The sequence below is a fragment of the Notolepis coatsorum genome, assembly GCF_963971535.1.
Source record: "Notolepis coatsorum genome assembly, chromosome: 1".
NCBI classification, from domain to species: domain Eukaryota; kingdom Metazoa; phylum Chordata; class Actinopteri; order Aulopiformes; family Paralepididae; genus Notolepis; species Notolepis coatsorum.
In genome coordinates, this window is record NC_140165.1 from 147,720,114 (window position 1) to 147,743,334 (window position 23,221).

General features: G+C 44.7%; 1 protein-coding gene across 7 annotated transcripts in view; it reads right to left on the reverse strand.

Annotated features, from left to right (window-relative positions):
- Positions 1 to 23,221, reverse strand: part of ncor2 (nuclear receptor corepressor 2) — a 530,049-nt gene that overhangs the window by 202,141 nt on the left and 304,687 nt on the right. For all 7 annotated transcript variants that reach the window (XM_084332593.1, XM_084332594.1, XM_084332592.1 and 4 more), the window contains exon 6: positions 21,804 to 21,917. In XM_084332593.1, the coding sequence (XP_084188719.1) occupies positions 21,804 to 21,917 (114 nt within the window). The remainder of the gene's footprint in view (positions 1 to 21,803; positions 21,918 to 23,221) is intronic.

Here is a 23,221-nt window from a genome sequence, read left to right on the forward strand (position 1 = left end):
GGGAGGTAGGAGGCAGGTAGGGAGGTAGGAGGCAGGTAGGGAGACAGGTAGGGAGAGCAGGAGGGAAGTAGGGAGAGCAGGAGGCAGGTAGGAGGCAGGTAGGAGGCAGGTAGGGAGAGCAGGAGGCAGGTAGGGAGAGCAGGAGGGAAGTAGGGAGAGCAGGAGGCAGGTAGGAGGCAGGTAGGGAGAGCAGGAGGCAGGTAGGGAGAGCAGGAGGGAAGTAGGGAGAGCAGGAGGCAGGTAGGAGACAGGTAGGGAGAGCAGGAGGCAGGTAGGAGACAGGTAGGGAGAGCAGGAGGCAGGTAGGAGGCAGGTAGGGAGAGCAGGAGGCAGGTAGGAGACAGGTAGGGAGAGCAGGAGGGAAGTAGGGAGAGCAGGAGGCAGGTAGGAGGCAGGTAGGGAGAGCAGGAGGCAGGTAGGAGACAGGTAGGGAGAGCAGGAGGCAGGTAGGAGACAGGTAGGGAAAGCAAGAGGCAGGTAGGAGACAGGTAGGGAGAGCAGGAGGCAGGTAGGAGACAGGTAGGGAGAGCAGGAGGCAGGTAGGAGGCAGGTAGGGAGAGCAGGAGGCAGGTAGGAGACAGGTAGGGAGAGCAGGAGGGAAGTAGGGAGAGCAGGAGGCAGGTAGGAGGCAGGTAGGGAGAGCAGGAGGCAGGTAGGAGACAGGTAGGGAGAGCAGGAGGCAGGTAGGAGACAGGTAGGGAAAGCAAGAGGCAGGTAGGAGACAGGTAGGGAAAGCAAGAGGCAGGTAGGAGGCAGGTAGGGAGAGCAGGAGGCAGGTAGGAGGCAGGTAGGGAGAGCAGGAGGCAGGTAGGAGACAGGTAGGGAAAGCAAGAGGCAGGTAGGAGACAGGTAGGGAAAGCAAGAGGCAGGTAGGGAGAGCAAGCAGGCAGGAAGGAGAGTGAGAGAAAGAGAGAAAGAGCACAAGTAGAAGAAACAGAAAGGGGGGGCAGGTGGGGAGGGATCAAGTTTTAGAGATGGGGCTTCTGAGCTTGTCCCATAAGAGACCTTCAGACGAAAGACAGAGAAAGATCTCACCGCAAAATCACTACACAGGACGTACCAAAGCCTAACAACTGAACTCCTGGCATCAAACGGGGGGCAGAGGGTGTGTGTATATATGTATGTGTGTGTGTGTGTGTGTGTGTGTCCACTGAATCTCAGCCAGCTCCCTTATACATTTATATTTAGCTCTGTCACACAGTACGTGTTTCAGTGTCTCTCTCTCACTCTCCTCCACTCGGTACCTCTCTCCGCTTCATCGATCAAACAGATTATCTTAGTGACACCACATGGTCTGCTGCTCTCCCATCTCATTTCCTTTCCTTTCGTGACCATAGCGGTATGGCTGCCCAGACAGACAAAAGAGGAGCAGACGGACAGATAGATAAGAGGTGGAAGAGATATAGGAAGAGGGGTATAGAGAGAGAGAGGGAGGGAGAGAGAGAGAGAGAGAGAGAGAGAGAGAGAGAGAGAGAGAGAGAGAGAGAGAGAGAGAGAGAGAGAGAGAGAGAGAGAGAGAGAGAGAGAGAGAGAGAGAGAGAGATAGAGGAAGAGGAGAGATAGAGGATAGAGCGAGAGAGAGCGAGAAGAGGGGGAGAGATAGAGGAAGAGGAGAGAGAGAGAGAGAGAGAGAGAGAGAGAGAGAGAGAGAGAGAGAGAGAGAGAGAGAGAGAGAGAGATCACTCTCTGCTCCTCACCCCCTACCAAGCTGAGCTCTGTGAGTGTTTCCCTATTATTATATAGTTCTCACTCCAGGTAGACTCAAGGTAGACAGGAAGACTAGGAGACATGTGTGTTAGGTTTACAGAACAGCATGTAAAGCCACAGTGGAGCTCATGCACACACCGAGCTTAGCTTCACTCAACACTGGCTTCCAACTGGGTCACCTTTGAGTAAAGCCAAATGACTTGGCTCCAGATAATATATATAAAAGAAAAGAATAAGAAATAAGTCATCTAAAAAAAGACAATTCTAAAAAAAAAAGGGGAATCGATAGGTTGCGTTTTGCATATCCCTCAAATGCAAATAACAACTCACATTTAGCAGTCAGCCATCGGTTTTGCATTGATCCTCCTCTTTTCCTTATTGCTGTTGCTTCCTCATCAGTGAGTATGTGTAACAGGCTGCAGATTATTGCCTGGGCGGAGAAGCCACTACAAGCAGCATTTAACCTCTTACCACGCACCGTTTGAAACATCTATTTGCCACCGTTCGAACGCCACCTCAATCGAGCAATTCCGTGCCTTGGTTCTCAAGTTACATGACGATATGCGAGATATGCGCATCAAATTACCAAGCCGGACAATATACGCTCGACAACTGACCAATCACCGCTGATGGTGAAAATTATTGGTCAGCGTTGTAGCCAACGAGTGTCCGCTTCCAATGATACCCCACATGGGGGGGTGTGAATATAGTAAGTAGGTGAAAGTTGACGAGCGAAAATGAGATGTGACTCAGACTTCAGATCGCACAGATGTGGATGGCAGAAATGGATTTTGAAACTTTTTTTGGTGCACGGTTTACTCTAACATAACACTTCAGGCTATGGAACCGCTGTGTTTTCCAGCTCATACCTCTATGCTGGAATAATGGAATCTAGAATCTGGCAACCAACAAAGAAAAATATGAGTACACAAATTCAAGTCAAGTACAAACCTCTGTTACTCTATTTCATTAGCACTAAAAGTGATTATGTTTTTTTTTGCATTAGTAACTTCAGAATGTTTTCTTTCAAAAGAGACCAGGCACATGCATGTGCTATAAGTATAAAGTATAAAGCTAAGCTTTGCAAAAAAAGTATGCAGTCCTCAAGTTGCCACTTTTCTGCCTGCTTGTTAACACATTCCAGGCCAACCCCGAGATATCTCTGGTTAACTCGCCATGCGCTGGGCACCAAGACCTGAGATATCTCTGGTTTTAATCGATATTTCTTTTATTAGCTATATCCATACATTTTTCATCCATCCAGCCATACGTTATCATTGGGAATGGGTCTGAGCTGAGAAAGGGCAAATACCGCCGCCTAACGTCTCCCGGATGGTATTGCACATCATTGGAATCCCTCTGGCTGGGGCTGTGCATCGATCTAAGAAGTCCGGTCCAGGTTTTACTTCTCTGGCATGCAGTATCATTATAACAGATGGACTGGGGACACTCGGAGCAGCATGGATTATGTGTTTTGGACATATAATTAGGGCTGGGCGATATGGCCTAAATATGATATCACGATATTTTCTGACCTTTCGGCGATACACGATACACATCACGATGTTTTTCCTTTTTCCCCCAAACAATTCATTATGAGGTTTACCAAGACAGTATTTGAGTTTGCAAGCTAACATTAAAGACAAAAGACTTTAGCATTTAGCATTTTTAGATTATATATTAGATTAGATTTAGATTATTAGATTATATATTGTAACTATTTATTTATTTATTTATTTATTTATTTATGTATACATTTATTATTTGAACGGCTTAAGGCTATATCTGTACTTGATGTTTGTTTGTTGTGTTGCATACTTGAAATAAACTTCAATCCAATCAAATCAAACCCCCCCTCTTAAAAACAAAAACCTGTGTTTAACCTAGCCATCTATAAAACATCATGCTAAAACTGTGAAACAAATGCCCTACTCCCCTAAAGAAAGAAATACATAGCAAACATGACTCAGTTATCCAATAGTGCTGCTGCTTTTTATTTTGTTAAAATCTTTTAATTAGGGGCGCCCCAGTGGCGAACCACATAGCGCGCTCAGCCACGACACGGGCGACCCGGGTTCGATTCCCGAATCCGTCGTTATTTCCCGAATGTCTTCCCCCCACTCTGTCTCCCATTTCTCCTCTGTCTCTCCCTACTGGACTGCCCAGTAGTAATAAAGCGATAAAACGCCAAAAAAAAATCTTAAAAAAAAAAAAATCTTTTAGTTAATAAGATTAAAAGACTACAATATGACTACAACGATTTAATGACGGCTTCCTGTCCTCGCATTCCATTTCCGGTTTTCCGGTTAACGTTAAAATTTCAACAACAGATTGCTGCTAATTAAACACTTCATGGAAACGGAGTAACGCTAACGTTATGTTGAGTTCATACGTGTAGTGTACAGTGATGCCACAGATTACTTGTAAAAGTAATCCGATTACTGATTACTGATTACTCCTTTAAAAAGTAATCCAAGTTACTTTACTGATTACTTGATTATCAGAGTAACTTAGTTACTTTGAAAGTAACTAGGTTACGAAGTCGTCGTCGTTCCCCCAACAGTTTTTTTTAAACGCTTTATTGAAAGTGCATAAATTGTTTTTAACTTGTTTCTCTGCACATAACGTAAATTGTTAAACTAGTGCTTCAGCTTCTGTACCATCAAGTATGGTAAAGCAACAGTCTATGATGCTCACAGCATTAGAGCAGCCAGCCAGTGGTTGTACAAAACCAGTGTATCTATTCACATCTAACAAATGCAGGCTGAACTATTCAATTATATCAACTGTAACTATTAAATTGTTTTTATAAATGTCTCTCTATAAACATACAATCAGTCTCTCTTTAACATGTAAATTAACTGTAAATCTGGCAAATAAGAGCTTTTGCTCTGCCACCATCAAATATACATTAATCAATAGGGAAAGAAACAATCTCTCTCTTTTGCTGTTTGGCTGGCCTCCGAGTCCTCCTGTACATGAATGAATGAATGAATGAATGAATGAATGAATGAATGAAAACTTTATTTAACAGATTGCAGAATGGGTACAATACAGTACGGCTCAATACATACAATTGTTAAGGGGATGCAGACCTGAGAAAGACGTTTGTCTTGTTTCCATCAGGGTCCCCCTAAACTTCGTTTAGACAAGCGTTTTGGGGTGGAATTCTCAGACAAACATAACAACGGAGCCCTGCTGTCACACGATTGGCGCATATGTCACATGACGTGCTGTGAAGACCCGCCCTACTCTGCCTCTGATTCGCAGACTGTGGATGGGGAATGTGATTGGGCCAAAGCAGAGTCACTCACAGACAGAGAGTCCAGTCACGCCGCGGGACACATTCTTGTGTAACCCTTTCACTGCCACACCACGTCACTCCATAATAATAATAAGAAAAACAGCTCAAAATGTATTTTTGACTGTCGAAAACGAAATAAAATACTGCATTCCGCCTGCATTATGAATTTATGATGAGATAGTAACGAAATAGTAACGCACAGCCACTTGGACAAGTAACTGCAATCAGATTACTGGCTTTTAAAGATTAACGCGTTAGATTACTATTTTCGGGGGAAAGTAATCAGATTACAATAACGCGTTACTTAGTAACGCGTTACCGGCATCACTGGTAGTGTAGTATGAACTCGACATAACGTTAACATTACTCCGTGTCCACTGTTGCGTCGCAGATGGATGGTACACTAGTCTGTTAGCTCCGTAGCTAATCCGCTCATAGACTACCGATAGCAGTACCGTTAACGTCGGAGTTTATCAATACTCCTGGGTTTCGGGGGGCATCCCTAGCACCGAGCCACCGCCTCTCTGTCTCTGGCTAGGTGTGTGTGCTTGCGTGCGTGTATGTGCGTGTAGATGACGTAATTTGGGCAAGTGTGTGTGTGACTGACTTTTTTTTCTGCGAGAGGGAGAGTCAAGAGGGAGAGGAAAGCATTTAGCACTGCGCTTGTAAGTCTCATCTCAGCCGCGGCGGCCTCTTAACGCGAGGGCAAAACATCACGATATCCACGATACGTTTAAAAAGTGTATCGTTAATGAACTGTACCCTATATTTATATAATATCGTCATATCGTCCAGCCCTACGTTGGATCAATAAACGTGATTCATATTTGGAATGGCGATCAGGAATTGGATTAATCTTTTTGCACTACATCAGATGTGAGGTAAGGACTTTGTTACGAATCTTGGGTTAATCCGATGTTTCTTTCACTGCCATCGGAGCGTGTGTGTGTGTGTGTGTGTGTGTGTGTGTGTGTGTGTGTGAGGTTCGCGCGGACCAAAGTACGGAGAAGCGATTTTTCAGACCCCGCTTCTGTTCGCGCATGATGACACATATAATATCGATAATCTAGCGTTTATTTGAAAACTATTCATAAATCAAGCGACAAATGGCACGATTTCTAACGAAATACATTGAAGCTAGATTTGCTGGAGTTTATTGAGATTAGACAGAACGCTCTAAAAATATATTCATATTCATCACGGTATAAAACGGAAATGTATGTATGAAAAAATTATCTGTTTTGTGCATGTTGACTGGAAGCAACTCACTGACTATCAACTTGTTATTTAGATCTATTGCTATTATATTTCATACATTTTAAGCACTCGCAAGTAAGTCCTATCCTACATTGGATAAAGCACTGGCGCTGAAGGGGCATCAGCGCCCTCTGCTCTCTTTCTCCATTTCCCCAATCATGACTAAGACTAACAACGTCGGCTCAAACATTTTATACAGTGTCTTTGACAATATGGCTTTGACATGAAAGAGTATCTAATAGTGGTGTCGTCATACTGGAACTTCTAACTTTGCGATAGAATACCTTGACAAATATTAGTCTTCAATTTGGGGTATTGGGGTTCAGTTTCTTAGCTTCATGCGAGTTTGTATCATATTTTGTGTTCAAAGCTTTTTAGACAAATAAAAAAAAAAATCTCATGTTAGATTAGGCATTTAATTAAGAACTACAGTATGTCATGAACTAATCTTTTTTTTTTATCCACTTTTTCTCCCATTTTTCTATATTTTTCTCCCATCCCAATTTCGTATCATCCAATTCAACCCTCCCCTGTCACGAACGCTGTTTCTTGCCTCCCACAAGCCGGCTGCAATGTGGACTAAGTCATACATAGCACAAGTCCCCTCCGGTACTTGAGTTAACAGCAGTCGCATCTTTTCACCTGCGCAGCTCGATCTCTCAGTGGCGAGGAGTAACGCGTGGGAGGCTCACGCTGCCCCCGACACTTCATGATTCTACTGCGCAGGCGCACCAACCGACCTGTAGGAGTCGCTGTCCACAACGCCCGATCCGCACCCATCAGTTTCCCACCCCCTAATACGGCCAATGTGTATTAGTATGAACGACCAGCTAAACTGAAAGCAATGTGGAGCGCTGGGCTCGAACAGGCGAGCCCAGCGTCTCCGCATTCGTGGCGAGCGCCTTGCCCACTACGCCACGTAGCCGCCCGTCATGAACTAATCTTATAAATGAACTAGTGCTGTCAATCGATTAAAATATGTAATCGCGATTAATCGCATGATTGTCCATAGTTAACTCGCGATTAATCACAAATTAATTGCATTTTTTCTTTTCTTTTTATCTACGTTAAACAGATCTTTTTCAAGTTCCAAGTTTTAATACTCTTTATCAACATGAGTCAACAAATGCTTGCTTTATGCAGCCAATCATTTAACACAAAAGGATGACCCTCATGCATTGCAAATTTGCATCAAATTCAAAACAGAGTGATGCACAAAATAACTTAAAAGAAAATAATAATTTAAAACAATGAATAAAGTGTGCATGAAATAATAGGGGAAAGAAAACGTTAGGAACTTGTTACATTCACCCACACAAGGGCTGAGTAATCACACCCCCCCCCCCTCTCTCTCTCTCACACACAGTCTCCCAGCTCTCTTTCTCTCTTGCCCCTTCCTCATCTCTCTCACCCCCCTCTCTCTCTCTCTATCTCACACACACACACACACACACACACACACACACACACACACACACACACTTTAGAAACAAACATAGTATCAATGAGAGCATCAATAATACACCTGAGTGAAGTCTAGATTTTTTATTTTTTTAATTTTTTTCCCCTTTTCTTAAAAGTTAATCGTGAGTAGGGGAGTTCCAGTAGCTCACCGCGTACCTCGAGCGCTATTTCGGCGCCGGGGACAACCGTGCTCGTCACGGATCTGGGGTTTAGCGAGTTCGAATCCCGGACTGCAGCCGTGCCTTTCCCAGAGTGTCTTCCCCCCATCTGTACCCCATTCAGCCTGTTTCTGTCGGTCATCCTTGACCAGAGTAAATGCGATAAACGCAAAAAAGAGCCAGCGGAATGGCCAAAGTAAAAAAAAAAAAAAAAAATTAATCGTGAGTTAAAAAAATAGTGGCGTTAATAGAATCGGGCGATAACGCGTTAATACCGCGTTAACTTTGACCGCCTTAAAATGAAGGGAATCTTTTGTGGACCAACCACCCAACAGAACAATCTACAGTATAGAGCTGCTGGTCGGAGCTAGAAAGGTCTTGGTAAATGATAGGGGTCTGTATCGATCAATCTCAATACAGAATCAAACATTTCAGAACATATACGTTTTTTTTTCTTCTTGGTTTAACTGGTGGTACAGTCAGTGGCGGACTGGGACACAAATTCAGCCCGGGACATTCAGACGCACCAGCCCACACACCGGCCCACGCACCGGCCCCGAAACCGGCCCACACAACGGCCGTTATGAAACACTTGTCCAGTATTAAACAACCCAAGGCTGTGGCTAAGGAGTCATCATCAGGGAGACCAAATCTACACACCGCCCCTAGATGTGCACTCATGCACAGTGCACACACGCACGCACGCACAGAGACACACACATACATATACCGTTACTTCCTGTCATTGGCATATGTTTTTTTTTTTACTAACATCTTAGTGCCTCATTAGCCTAGGGATTAAGGATACATGAAGTATTAACTACACCATAATAATATTGAGGTTTTGATCCATAGAAAAGGTCTGTGCTACACAATTTCAGTTAGATTGGATTTATTGTCCTTTAATTTGGCACTCATGACATTAGTTGCTTGCTGTTTAATCAACATCGAAAGACCCCCCACTTCCTCCCAGACACCCATTCCAAGAGCTTGTTTTTTCTCTCTCTCTCTCTCTCTCTCTCTCTCTCTCTCTCTCTCTCTCTCTCTCTCTCTCTCTCTCTCTCTCTCTCTGTGTATGTATCTCTCTGTGTGTGTGTGTGTGTGTGTGTGTCTCTCTCTCTGTGTCTCTCCCTCTCTCTGTGTGTCTCTCTGTGTCTCTCTCTCTGTGTCTCTCTCTCTCTTTCTCTCTCTGTGTGTCTGTCTGTCTGTCTGGACTGGGCTCTCTCTCTCCCCTCAGGGTCAGCTGTGCTGGACTGGGCACTCTCTCGTCAGCTGTGCTGGACTGGGCACTCTCTCTTTCCTCAGAGTCAACTGCATAAGAAGAACATCAGCAATCAATAATAATGGCTTGAATTCATACAGCGTTTTTCAGCCTTTTGAAAACACCCAAAGTAGTAGTAGTAGTAGTAGTAGTAGTAGTAGTAGTAGTAGTAGTAGTAGTAGTAGTAGTAGTAGTAGTAGTAGTTTATTCAGTCATCATCTCACACAATACAATATACACCATCATTTAACAATATTTGATTTTACAGTGACTGAGAAGGTACAGACTGAAGCAATGCTTATATAGCCTATGCCTGTCCTATATTCTTAACAAATTAAAAAAATTAAGACTCCAAAACAGTATTCTAAAAGAAAATAGCAAAAAAAATACAGTATTATTCACCCTTGTAGTTTTCAAAAATAGCTTTACAAACCATTTTCTTAAAAACCAAAAGCGAATTACTCATTCTTAACTGTATATCAGCATTGTTCCACAAAACGCTTCACAGAAACCATCAAGCATTCACACTCACAGTCATACGCTACTGGTGGTCGTGAGCAGCATCAGCAAACACAGCTTCCCTGTGGCAGACTGACGGAATCATGTCTGCTATTCAGCGCCAACCACCATCAACAACCTTCATAAATACATTCAACATTAATGAAATAGGCTAACTACCAACTTAGCTGTAGCAGTTAGCTGTTATATGCAATCACATTTGTTTAACTACGGGGTAGTAGTTGACCTAGTTGTTAGCTTAAGCTAGTTAGCTGTGGTTATCTACAAACATGTAGATGATCGAGAACATGGCTAACTGTTGGGAATTCTAAGGTACATCTTATTTAAGCATGTAAAATGGCAACTAATCAATTCAATCAATTAGATTACCAATATTATATCAACATGAAAATTTGAAAGGGAACATAATAGTATTTTATTTGAGTATTTACTATTATAATATTAGTAGCCAATTAATTTGCAGCCCGTCCTAGGTTCTGATTGGCTCTCTAGGTTAGCACTTTAGCTTCTGATGCTGTGGTGGGCACTAGTCCTAACATTGCTAACTAAACTTTTAGTCAGAGAAAAAACGTCACGAGTCACGACTATTTACGTCCACGTGCTGTAAGGAATCAGGAATACGGAAAGCACATTGTCTTGTAATAGAATGACTGAAATCACTGCAAGAACTAGTATAGGCTAGCTAGCCCTCATGAACCGGCACACACCAACAGTAGAATATGCACTAGGCTACTGCACGCACCTGTCATGTTACTGTTGGTTCCTTCCACTTGAACTTCATCATCATTAGCAGCAGCAGCTACTCTAACGCCAGCCCTTCCTCTACTAAACATGTCTGTAATTTTAGAACATTGTTCTGCGTCTTTTACTAGCAATTCTAGCTTTTTCAGCTCCACCCTTTCTTTTTTTGCATTCTCCATTTCTGCGCTTCTAGGCCTACTCATGGTTGGGAGGAAACGTGAATCTCATTCACTGATGTCTCATGTCTCATTCAAGACTGGCTAACGAAAGCATGTCTTTCACTTAACACCAAGAAAACAGTGTGTATGATGTTCACAAAGTCACCAGTAGAGGTCACTCACTCTAATGTGTTTCTGGGAGAGGCGGAGCTGGACATTGTACATTAATTCAAGTATCTTGGGGTCACATTGGACTCTACATTGACCTTCAAAAAGTAATGTGAAGAAAGTGACAAACACAGTCAAGTTGAACATCGAAAACTTCAGGCAGATCAGGCCCTGCCTGCCAGTTAATGCTGCAAGGATGTTTCTGCATTCAATGATTTTATCACACATCGAGTAGTGTTTTATCAACTGGTCTCTTTCATATGTCACTACTCTTACACCAATAGAATTACTCTACAAAAAAGCCATAAAAGTATTTGATAGGAAACCAATTTCATTTCATCACACTCCGGACGGGTGTCCCCCAGGGCTCGGTCCTAGGACCCCTTCTCTTCTCCCTCTACACTAAATCACTGGGTAACATTATCACGTCTCATGGCTTCTCATATCATTGTTATGCCGATGATACTCAACTCTTCCTCTCCTTCCCTCCCTCAGATATCCACGTCTCTGAGCGGATCTCGGCCTGTCTGTCCGACATCTCTGCCTGGATGACGACCAACCACCTCAAACTGAACCTAAGCAAAACAGAATTGCTCCACCTGCCGGCCAAATCCTCCCCCCTGACCGACCTCTCCATCACAGTCGAGAATGCAGCTGTGACCGCGTCGCCGACCGCCAAGAACCTTGGTGTTGTCCTCGACGACCAGTTGAACTTCTCTGCTCACATCGCAGCGACAACCAGAACCTGCAGATTCCTCCTGAGCAACATCAGAAGGATACGCCCCTTCCTGACAAAAGAAGCCACCCAACTCCTCGTCCAATCAACAGTCATCTCCCGCCTCGACTACTGCAACGCACTGCTAGCTGGCCTCCCGGCCACTGCCACCAAGCCTCTTCAACTCATTCAAAATGCAGCGGCCCGCCTGATCTCAAACCTACCGAAGTCGGCCCATGTCACCCCACTTCTTAGGGACCTGCACTGGCTCCCCATTGCTGCACGTATCCGCTTCAAGGCCCTCGACCTAGCATACCGTGCGGCAAAGGGAACCGCTCCCGCCTACCTCCGGTCAATGGTCTCTAACTACACACCCTCAAGACTCCTACGCTCTGCATCTTCTGGCCGCCTCAGATCTACTCCTATCCAAGCTCCCGGAGGGTCATCAAAGAGAAGCCGCCTATTCTCAGTCCTTGCCCCACAATGGTGGAATGAACTACCCATCCCAGTTAGGACAGCCGAATCCCGTCCAATCTTTCGCCGTCGACTAAAGACTCACTTCTTCAACCATTATCTGAAATGATAAAAAAAAAAAAAAAAATCTAACCCCGACTAAACCTTAATGTCATGCACTTGTCCTAATAAACTAACCTACACTGTAACACGCAACACTTTGATGAACATTGTTACTCAGCTGATAGAGTTATACCCTTCTTGCTGTCTTGTCGCACAGAACTTGTAAGTCGCTTTGGATAAAAGCGTCAGCTAAATGACTAAATGTAAATGTAAATGTAATGTTTTAGAAAAACATAACATGCTAAGTTTCGAGAATTTCCAAGTTTTCAAATATACTTGCTTCATGTACACGGTTCTGCATGGACTTGCCCCTCCCCCATTGAATGAGTTCATCCAACAGAAAGCAGACACTGGCATTACCACCAGGGCCATCAGTAGAGGGGACTGTAAGGTGCCTTTTTGGTATACTACCATTGCAAAAACTGTGTTCTCTGTTAAAAGTGGTAACTACTGGAATAGCCTACCAGTTGTGATTAGAGAGTGCCCTACATACTCCATGTTCAAGACCCATCTTAAACTGCATCTTAAGGCAAACCAGAACTGTGATCATTTTTTATCTGATTTAGTTTATGCAACTTGTTTATTGTTTTATTGCCGGTCCACACACTGGCCCACACACCGGCCCACATAATGGCCCACACACCGGCCCACATACGGCCCACACACTGGCCCACACACTACACCGGCCCACACACTACACCGGCCCACACACTGGCCCACACACTGGCCCACACACCGGCCCACACACCGGCCCACACACTGGCCCACACACCGGCCCACATACTGGCCCACACACTGGCCCACACACCGGCCCACACACCGGCCCACATACTGGCCCACACACTGGCCCACATTAGTGGCCCACACACCGACTCACACACTGGCCCACACACCGGCCCACAGACTGGCCCACATACTGGCCCACACACCGGCCCACACACCGGCCCACATACTGGCCCACAGACTGGCCCACATACTGGCCCACACACCGGCACACACACTGGCCCACATTAGTGGCCCACACACTGGCCCACACACTGGCCCACATTAGTGGCCCACACACCGACTCACACACTGGCCCACACACTGGCCCACATTAGTGGCCCACACACCGACTCACACACTGGCCCACACACTGGCCCACACACTGGCCCACATTAGTGGCCCACACACTGGCCCACATTAGTGGCCCACACACCGACTCACACACTGGCCCACACACCGGCCCACAGACTGGCCCACATACTGGCCCACACACCGGCCCACATACTGGCCCACACACTGGCCCACATTAGTGGCCCACACACCGACTCACACACTGGCCCACACACCCGCCCACAGACTGGCCCACATACTGGCCCACACACTGGCCCACACACTGGCCCACATTAGTGGCCCACACACCGACTCACACACTGGCCCACACACTGGCCCACACACTGGCCCACACACCGGCCCACATTACTGGCCCACACACCGGCCCACACACTGGCCCACATTAGTGGCCCACACACCGACTCACACACTGGCCCACACACTGGCCCACACACCGGCCCACATTAGTGGCCCACACACTGGCCCACACACTGGCCAAAAAATAATAATAAAAAAAAAAAAATTAAAAAAAAAGTATAATTATTTTATTTATTTTTTTTTTTTTTTTTTGGATCAGCCCACTTTGGTTCGGCCCATCGGGATTGGTCCCGAACGTCCCGATGGCCAGTCCGCCACTGGGTACAGTACTGTATGGCTACTGATATTAGCACCATTTTTAAGGCTCATTTTCATTGTTTACAGCTTTGAAACGAAACAATACTTTTTCTGAGCCAACCAAACTATGTAGTATATCTATATAATCTATAATCAGAGCTCTGTAGTATGAATACGTTTTAACCTCAAAAGTTTGAATTAGTAAATGAAGACAAACAATACAGTACATTTGTCGACTAATCAACTAAGATGGATGGAGCAGCCTGTGGAAGTTGTGCAGAGCCAACATGTTCTCTGATGGTGCACATCACACACATCAAACTGCTGTTCCAGAAACAGTCTCTTCAGCTGTGTTGAGGAAGCTACTCTGAAAGCATAGTTTGTCGACTAAGTACTACAGCAAAGCTACCCTGAAGACAAATGCAGTTTGATTAACTAAGGCTATTTAGAAAAAGCACTTCAAACTACTTTGTAATTTATTTTTACAATAATAATAATAATATTAATTACCACATCTACATGAAATGCAATACCAAATTATAACAAAGTATAATACATACCTTACTGTGTGTCACATGACGGCATAATATACCACTTAATTGGACTTCAAATAAATGTATCCTGGTTCTTCACAGGAATAAAAGTGTTAATTTTCTGTTGTACTGTATGTGCAATCCTAGCAGTTAAAACAGATTGAAGATGATGTAATGTGTACCTTTTTTAGATCTTAACAATGGTCTGAATAGGCATTTCAGCTTATATTAGTTGTCAGAGCAGAAACTCTTATTAACATGACAGATGGACAGTCTCTCCAAGTCTTTGTTCCTTCCTTTTATAAACATAAAATAGTCTGTAGTTTCAGTAGACATCTCAAAATAGTTTATTTTAGTCTTTATTTATCCCAAGGGAAATGCAGGTGTCCAGTAGCTCATATAGCAAAGGCATAGTACAACAATGCACCAGAAGTAGAGGTAAGGTAACAACTAACAAGCAAGCGATAACTCATAAAGCTAAGATAAAATCTACAAACAAGACAAAGGCCCCATGAAACAGAGCCACAGACAAAACCATAAAACAACTGTAGAGTCCAGTCTCCACCGTCCTGCTATATAAACAAGTAAATAAATAAATAATGGGAATGGGTAAGATAAGAAGTTCAGGTTCAGCAGGCGCCACGTATAAATACAAGCTACTGACAGCCAGGTGTCTAACTGAATCCTGTGGAGCAGGAATTAAGCTGTTGCAGGAAACAGTAGTGCGTCTGCAAAAACAGCAAGGTATGTATGTAACGCAAATACCAGCAAAAGAAGCCCATGTGCAAACACTGAGTGACCTTAGCCACACTGTCAGTGTCCAACTGTCCATGGTCCTGAAGGGAGAACCCCCTACGGTGAGTGGATGCAAGCCTGACGGCTCTGGGAACAAAAGGAGTTTCCCTTCCCTACTACCATCAAGATACTGCAAAATGTGGTTCGACTACTAGTTTAATTACATGTAGTGAAACTCCCCAACACCGCTCTTCAGCCCGTCGTAACCACACACTCGACCACACACACCACCGTCAACATACAGGACTGAAGCAGTGGGGTTGGCACAGCCACCTCAATCATGCCCCCCAGTGGTCAGACACAGGGACTGCATGTGGAACTGAGGGGGGAAACAGCAGTCTGATGGATCATAATAACACGTCGCTGTAGTGCTGTTGCCCTTCTGCCTGCAGTCAAGAGAGCACGGTTAACTAGTCATCAGCAGCCAACAGCAAGGGGTCACAAGAGGGAGGGGAGAGGATGAATGGCCGGATGGATAGAGACAAACAGACAAAGGAAGGATAGACAGAGAGATAGTGAGAAATGGAAGAGAGAGAAGCGAGGGATATATGGCTGGAAGCTCCTCTCAATACAGCATCAGTGTGGAGTGGGAGCTCAACAGGATTATGATAATGCGGCCCCGGTGTGGGGCCCTCGGCTCCGTGACTGCCGTTTGACAAATATGAGAGGAGTGAACTTGAGTTGAGCTCGTCCCAGGGCATCGACAAAAGACTGGCGGTGGGGTGGATGTAACCCTGCCCAGGAGAGCTGGTGACACCAAGCCCAGAGGGGACAGATGACACCGGAGTGACACCGGGCTCAGAGAGGCATGCCGAGGCTGGAGTAATTACAGTCAGGTGCTGAAACACACACGCAACTCTCTCTCTCTCTCTCTGTGTCTGTGTCTGTCTGTCTGTCTGTCTCTCTCCCCGACAACACCACAGCAGGGTGCACAAAAGCTCAGGGGGGGAGGGGATGGTAATATAGACCAACAGCGGCATATATCTAGACCAACACAAACACAGTATAGGAGACACTCTGGGGAGGACTGTATACTGTAACATTATACACCTGTAAGCATACAAGCTCTGTCTGAAGGAGATGACCTTCAGCCTGGAATCACAGAGCAGCACATGTGAAATACACATCTATTGATCATGTATGATAGTGAGGAGTGTGGAGGCTGGTGGAAGTCTGTGGAGCGTGTAGCAGCCCTGAGTACTTCCTGCCAGAGAGAGGGAAGTGGAAAGTGTCACAGGGGTCAGGGTACATTGTGGAGTAGCCCGTGAGTCATTCTCTACACTTCCAGTCTTTCAGATGAGCATGCGTGAAGTGCTGCTCCCCCATATCCTGCCTGCTGCGTGTTATTCAGTGTTCCTATGATTCAGTCCTGACTGATGAGTGTGTGGGTGAAAAAGCATGTGGCACATTACTATGCTACAATAATAAAGATCTAGAGAGAGAGTCTGTTTCCATTCTCCAAAGGGCTCCCTTCCTGTGAACTACCAAGACCTAAACATTAATCCTGGCCTTTCCGTAAGGAGCTTTTAAAAAGGGAGATTCTATCTGGAAAGGCACCCTTATTAGAAAGTGAAGGTGACTTTGTGGAAGTGACAATTCCATGCCTAAAATGCTATGAACGTGCAACAGACTGGTGTGCATCTCGCCACTAGGTGGTCTAAGAGCGTTGAGAATGACTCCATTAACAAACATGGCAGTCCTACCACAGGGCACATCAGACTGATTACTGTAACCACAAGAGGCATATCTACTGAGCATGTGTGAATAGCTTCATATAGCCTTGCTATGATTTACAAATAAAAATAATGAAGCTGTTATTGTTGTTGAAGACTGGTGGGAGAGATAGGAGAGGTGTGTGTCTGAGCAGACCTGCATTCACCCTGTGTGGACAGTGGACACAGAACACAGTGGTTCTCAGAAGTAAGCCTTGGGCCTCTACATAGAACATGTTGTGCCTGTTTGTGTCGCTTTGAATTTTTTAGTACTATTATTATTAGTATTATTATTTTAATTTCAATCTTTTAATTTCAATTAATTCAATTGTGTAAAAATGGAAAATGTCAATAAAAATATCCTAACAAATGTATTAAAAAAAGAACAGTGGTTCTATGTTATATGTCCAATTACTAAGGATGGGTATCGTTAGGATTTTATCGATACTACTAGTCTTATGGATACTGCTTATCGGTTCTTTGATTATTTTGCAAGATATTTTTTTTTATTAATTAAGAACAGAATCGACATTGCTTTATTATTCTTTTATATAACTATATTACTGCACATGGCTACTTTTTGATCAATTAATACAAGCAGTCAGATAAATTAACTATTTTGGGACTTTCTATTTTATTTAGAAAGTTCTTAAATCAGAATGTCCCACCCAATACCCAGCTGTTAAAAACGGTTCAATACTCCATTTTATTAGTAGAGATACTTTTAGAACAATAGGCCTGATGCTGTATTTTCCATGAGTTGAGTGGATGCATGACCGGAGCAGAGTGAGAGTGAGTGTGAGTCGCAGGGGAGGAAATTAGGCACTTTTACTCGCCAAATGCGAGTATTATTTATGTTTGGCGAGTGATTCATGAAGAGCACTCGCCACACTGGCGAAGTAAACAAAACCAAAAAAATCATTCTGCAATCTGCTGATTCGCTCACTGGCACAAGCCGAACTCTGACTCCCCCCTTATGATTCCTCCCATTTGCGCCTCATAATAATCCATAACCAATGAACATCATCGTTGCGCTCTAAGCTCCTCCAATGAACACTAGTTTTCTAGAAGATGCCGCCCATCTAGGGGAAGTGGACAGATCACTGCGCGCGGACCTACAGACTCCTGCCACCGGCTTGACAACGTAGACAAACTTAGACAAAAACACATCAGTGGATGAAAATAATTGCATGTAGAGTCGTCGCTTTCGGATATAAGTGCGGTCTGTCTGACATGGGGGCGAACAACAGCACGCGACGTGTCTCCTTCGAGTCGGATGAGAATGACAAGTGGGCGTGAGGCTCACTCAAGTCAACCAGCATTAGCCGGCTAGCTACCTAGCATGTAACAAGCTACCATAACGTGCGTTCAACATAGTGGACTATACTGAGCGGCTTTGCTTAAATGCAGCCGAGTGACATTTTATTATTACCGGGTTTCCCCCCATATCACCACTCGCCCATATGCCCTTCACAACGGTGATGTTGTCATACTTGGCATTCAGAATACACCTGCTGAACCCCTAGCGTTGTCATGAGATTCGGTTCCAATGTATTGTCATCATACAGCACAAGTACAGTACAACCAGAATACGTTTGGCATACAACCAGAGTGCAAATGTAACAAGTCAAGTTCAAGTTGTTTTATTTAGCTATTACATTACAGTGAAATGCTTGGTTCTTTCACTGCCCAGCCCAGTCCAACCTAGACCAGTCCAACCCAACTCAGTCCAACCTAAACCAGCCCAACCCAGTCCAACCTAGACCAGCCCAACCCAGTCCAGCCCAGCATCTTTCACTGCCTAGTTCAGCCCAACCCAGTCCAGAATAGTTCCCTCTTTCATGTTAATATGTGATATCCTAATATTTTGAAGAGTAGAAACAGTGTGATTAATACATGTCGTATGCTAATATTGTGGAGAGTAGAGACACTTATTAATGTTTTATGCTAATAAATATTTTAACAAGTAGAGACACGGTGTGATTATTACTATGATTGAAAATCTATTTAGACGAAGACATACAAAGAAGTAATTATCACAATTAGCGATTTATTTTTGGCTGGTAAAAAAATCAGTTTGGCTGGTAAAAAATATCATCTACTCACCAGTTGGCTGGTAAGCCAAAAAGTTAGTTTCCTCCCCTGTGTGAGTGTGGGTGTGAGAGTGAGTGTGAGTGTGAGTGTGAGTGTGAGAGTGTGTGTGTGTGTGTGTGTGTGTGTGTGTGTGTGTGTGTGTGTGTGTGTGTGTGTGTGTGTGTGTGTGTGTGTGTGTGTGTGTGTGTGTGTGTGTGTGTGAGAGAGAGAGCGCACGCTTTGCGTAGTGGGTGTGTCAACAGTGTCAGCTGAACCAAACAAGGCATAGGGAACTAGTCAGACATCCCAGAATTATTTCATAATACAACGTTTCTGAATGGACGTTTGGATTAAACCAAGTTGTATGCAGTGATGAACGGTCTTTCCCCGCGGAACACAAGTTACTTAACGTTACACATGTCGCGCTATGCATGCTTAGCTTGCTAACGCTAAGATAGCATGTTACACAGGTTGCGCCATGCATGCTTTTTTCGAACGTTTGGTTCTCTCTGCTATGATGAGCTCTGTGACTGTCTGAGTGCTGCTTCAGCACGGACAGCACCTCTCAAGTACCCGTATGTACTGTATGTGCATGTGTGAGCCGAGTGGTGTACTGTAACTAACCCACTCCTCGTGCAGACGGAGAGAGACCGAGGGAGGAGAGATATAGAAAACGGCCAACAAGATTAGTTCGCAACGTTTAAATTCCTCGGAAAAAGAAAAAAAACTCCATACTTTCTCGAGTGCCGATAGCAAAACTGATAACGTCGGAGCTTATCAATACTCAGTTTTTTTCTAATTTAATACCGGTTCCCGTTTAGAACCGGGTTTCGGGGGGCATCCCTACCAATTACATTCTCCTCACAACAGAACGACAGGATTAAGGTTGAAAATCGGTGAAGTGGCCCTTTAAGTCCAGAATTTCAGTATATTGGAAAATACCCACAATAACTTTAGGACCTTGCTGCACAGGGATAGGTTGTTCCTTCCTAGTGGGGTACAAACTGTCTGTCCGAATTCAAAGTCTGCCGTTATCCCTGAAGAACCAATTCAGTGCAATGCGTGGCTTGCAGCAGTAAGACTTGCAGCAGACTCCAGGATTTGTAGCACTCATGTCATCCCATTCACCAGCAAATGCGTACATACAGCACGGAAATAACATATGTGATGTATTTTGGCCTCTGGTGGTGTGCACGGTGTAGCTTAGAAACCTTGGGAAGCGATTGTTATGTTCAATTGTTGTTTTTGGTGTCTTATAATCCCGTAAGGGATGGGTCATCATCGGACATGACACGAAAATAACATTTCATTCATTCATACAGTGTTGTTGTTGTTATGAAACTGTGTTTCTGATTCAATACATCTGCTTTGTTGACATTAAGTAACCCGTTGTGTGAGGCAAACGGACTGCACCTTGTGTTGCAGTAGGGGGGGGGCATAGAGGGGGGGGGGGAAACCTGTGCTGCCGTCCGCCAACTCTCTGTTGACACAGGCTTTAAGACAAGGCTGTCGAGCCAGGTAAAAAGGCATAACAGACCTCGACAAAAGCCTGGTGGACACACGCACACACACGATCAATCTCTACAGAGTCTCAGCATCGTAGCAATAACAATAGCCAGAATCTATGACTAATCCGCAGCTCGCCTCTTACGAAACGTAATGACGAATGAAATGAAAGGAGTACACAATGGGAGCCCACTCATCCAGCAATATGGAATGGCTCTGTGTGTGGTTCTTCCAGATGCCACTCCTCCTGCATAATCCACTAGCTGATCACCCAGGGCTCTTTATCTGTCTCCTGCATTGACTAACTAACTATCCATCCAGTTCCATCATCTGTGAACCCAGTAACCCCACAGAGAGAGAGAGACGAGATCAGATCCGCTTTATTATCTTACATCAGTCCAGTGAGACAACACTGAGCCAACTCCCTCACTCACTGTAATGAATACACTCTGCATGTGTAATGAAGCGAGATGCAAGCGCACGGTAATTTGGGCTCAAGTGTGGAGAGGTGAGGGAGAGAGGAAGTGTGCCGAGAGAATGAGTGGCTGGTGTGCATGTGTGTCTGCGTGTGTGTGAGTGCATGTGTGTCTCTGTGTGTGTGTGTATGCGTGTGCGTGTGTGTGTGTGTGTGTATGCATGCATGTGTGTCTGTGTGCATGCATGTGTGTCTGTGTGCGTGCATGTGTGTCTGTGTGTGCGTGTGCCTGTCTTGTCAGTCTCTCTGACGCGTTCAATAAACCTGCTCTTAATGGCCAACACAAAGAAAAAGGGCCAAACAGTTACCAAGACAATTTCTGCGCCTGTAATCAGTAGCCAGGGTGTGTCATGGAGAAGATGCTCTTTGCATTAAATGCACTTAAAAAGCATTTTGAACGGAGCGGCTGGGTGGCGCAGCGGACATTGCACTCGTCACCAACGCAAGAGACACCGGGTTCGAATCCGGCTGTCGGCGTTGCCTCCAGCTTAGGCCGGCCATCATACTAACTCAATTGGCAGAGTTAGTGGGTGGAAGTCGATGGGTGGTAATCTAGACGTTGTGGACAGCGACTCCTACAGGTCGGTTGGGGACGCCTGCACAGCAAAGGCAGGAAATGGCGGGGGTAGTGTGAGCCTCCCACACGTTACACCTCGCCACTGAGAGTCCGCGCTGGCAGGTGAAAAGATGCGACAGGCTGCCTCCTCGTGTATCGGAGGGGACACGTGATGCAAGGCTTCTATCCTCCCTACAACCGGCCATTGGGGGGCATATGCGAGCAACGTTCAAGACAGGGGAGGGGAGAATTGGCACAGCGAAATTGGGATGGGAGAACAAATTGAAAAATAGGAGAAAAAGTGGATAAAAAAAAAAGCTTTTTGAAATTCTGGAATATTCTAATTGTGTCTGTGAAAACTTTTATTTGTGGATTCAAATAAGATTGTGTGTGTTTGTGTCTCTGTGATACTGACCCTGTTCTCGTCGTAGATGATCTGTACCAGGCTGCGGTGCTTGGCCTCGCTGGGCGGAGGAGATATGGAGCGTTCTGGCTCCTGTGGCTTAGCTGCCTCCTCCTCCAACTGTTGCTGTAAAACAAAAAACATACACACGTCAATGTACGAATGGAGTGTGTAGTGCAGTTGTCTCTTAAATGAGTGCAGAAACATGTTGTTTTCCACAGTGAGATGACAGGTAACCTTTAAGGCAAGTGCAAACAAAGACAATAGGCCATGATCTGTGCTTCTGAGGAGACACACCAGCCCTCCTCCTCTTCTCCAGCGGTGATGAGACTAACTGTTCTATTAGCTCTAATAGCTATTAACTCCCCAGGGTCCAGTTAATGAAAGGGTTACCACAACAGCCAGTAAACAATGCCAAACGCCTGCCCTGTAGCACACTGGGTGAATAAATGAGAGGGAGGGAAGGAGGGAGGGAGGGAAGGAGGGAGGGAGGGAGGGAGGGAGGGAGGGAGAGACAAAAGAACCCTCGGGGGGAGACCAACAAAAACACGTCTCAGGCATGACTGCTTTGAAACTGCACAGTTTTATCATGTTGGACAACAAACCTGCACTGGAAGAGCTTTGAGGGCTGTTTTCCTGTCTTTTGTTGGTGACTTGATAATAAAGAAAAGAGGGCGAACAAGAAAAAAATACCACAGGGCACACTTTCTAGTAAACACTGGAAAATAAGACACTGTGGTATTCTCTTTTTTTAAACAAATGTTTTTTTATTTTTATTTTTGACATGACATACAAACATTTACAGTAGAAATCCACTATAAATCGCAGGGCTATTATCGACATAATACTAACAATAATGACAGCCATTTTTTTTTTTTTATTAAAATAGATGTAGATTAAAGATTAAAGATATACACAGATTAATTACAATACAATACAACACATAAATGCTCTTGCTCGTTCCCCCCCCCCCCCCCCCCGGACCCCCCTTGAATACATCCATTATTCCTTTTTGATACCAAGGATTAAAAGTTCATATAATGCTTTATCCTCTCCACCACTTCTGACCAGATTGCTATGCTGGCTTCATTAACACCTAGAATTTGTGCGGTAGATATCTCTAGGTAAATCACATCAAGATAGGTAAGAATCCATACCCTCCGGCACATTTTATCAGGTTGAATCCAGCGTGATGCTATTAGCTTTTTGGCAGCCGTAAGACCGGACAAGATTAGCCTCTTTACAAGTACAGAGTGTGATAACTGAGAGACATCATTCAGCAACAATACAGAAGGCATTACAGGTATTGTCAAAAACAAAAATCCTGATAATAGTGTGGTTATTTCTTCCCAAAATATCTTAACAGGCAGGCATTCCCATACATATGCATAAATGTACCACTATCACCGTTTGTACATAAGGAACATCGA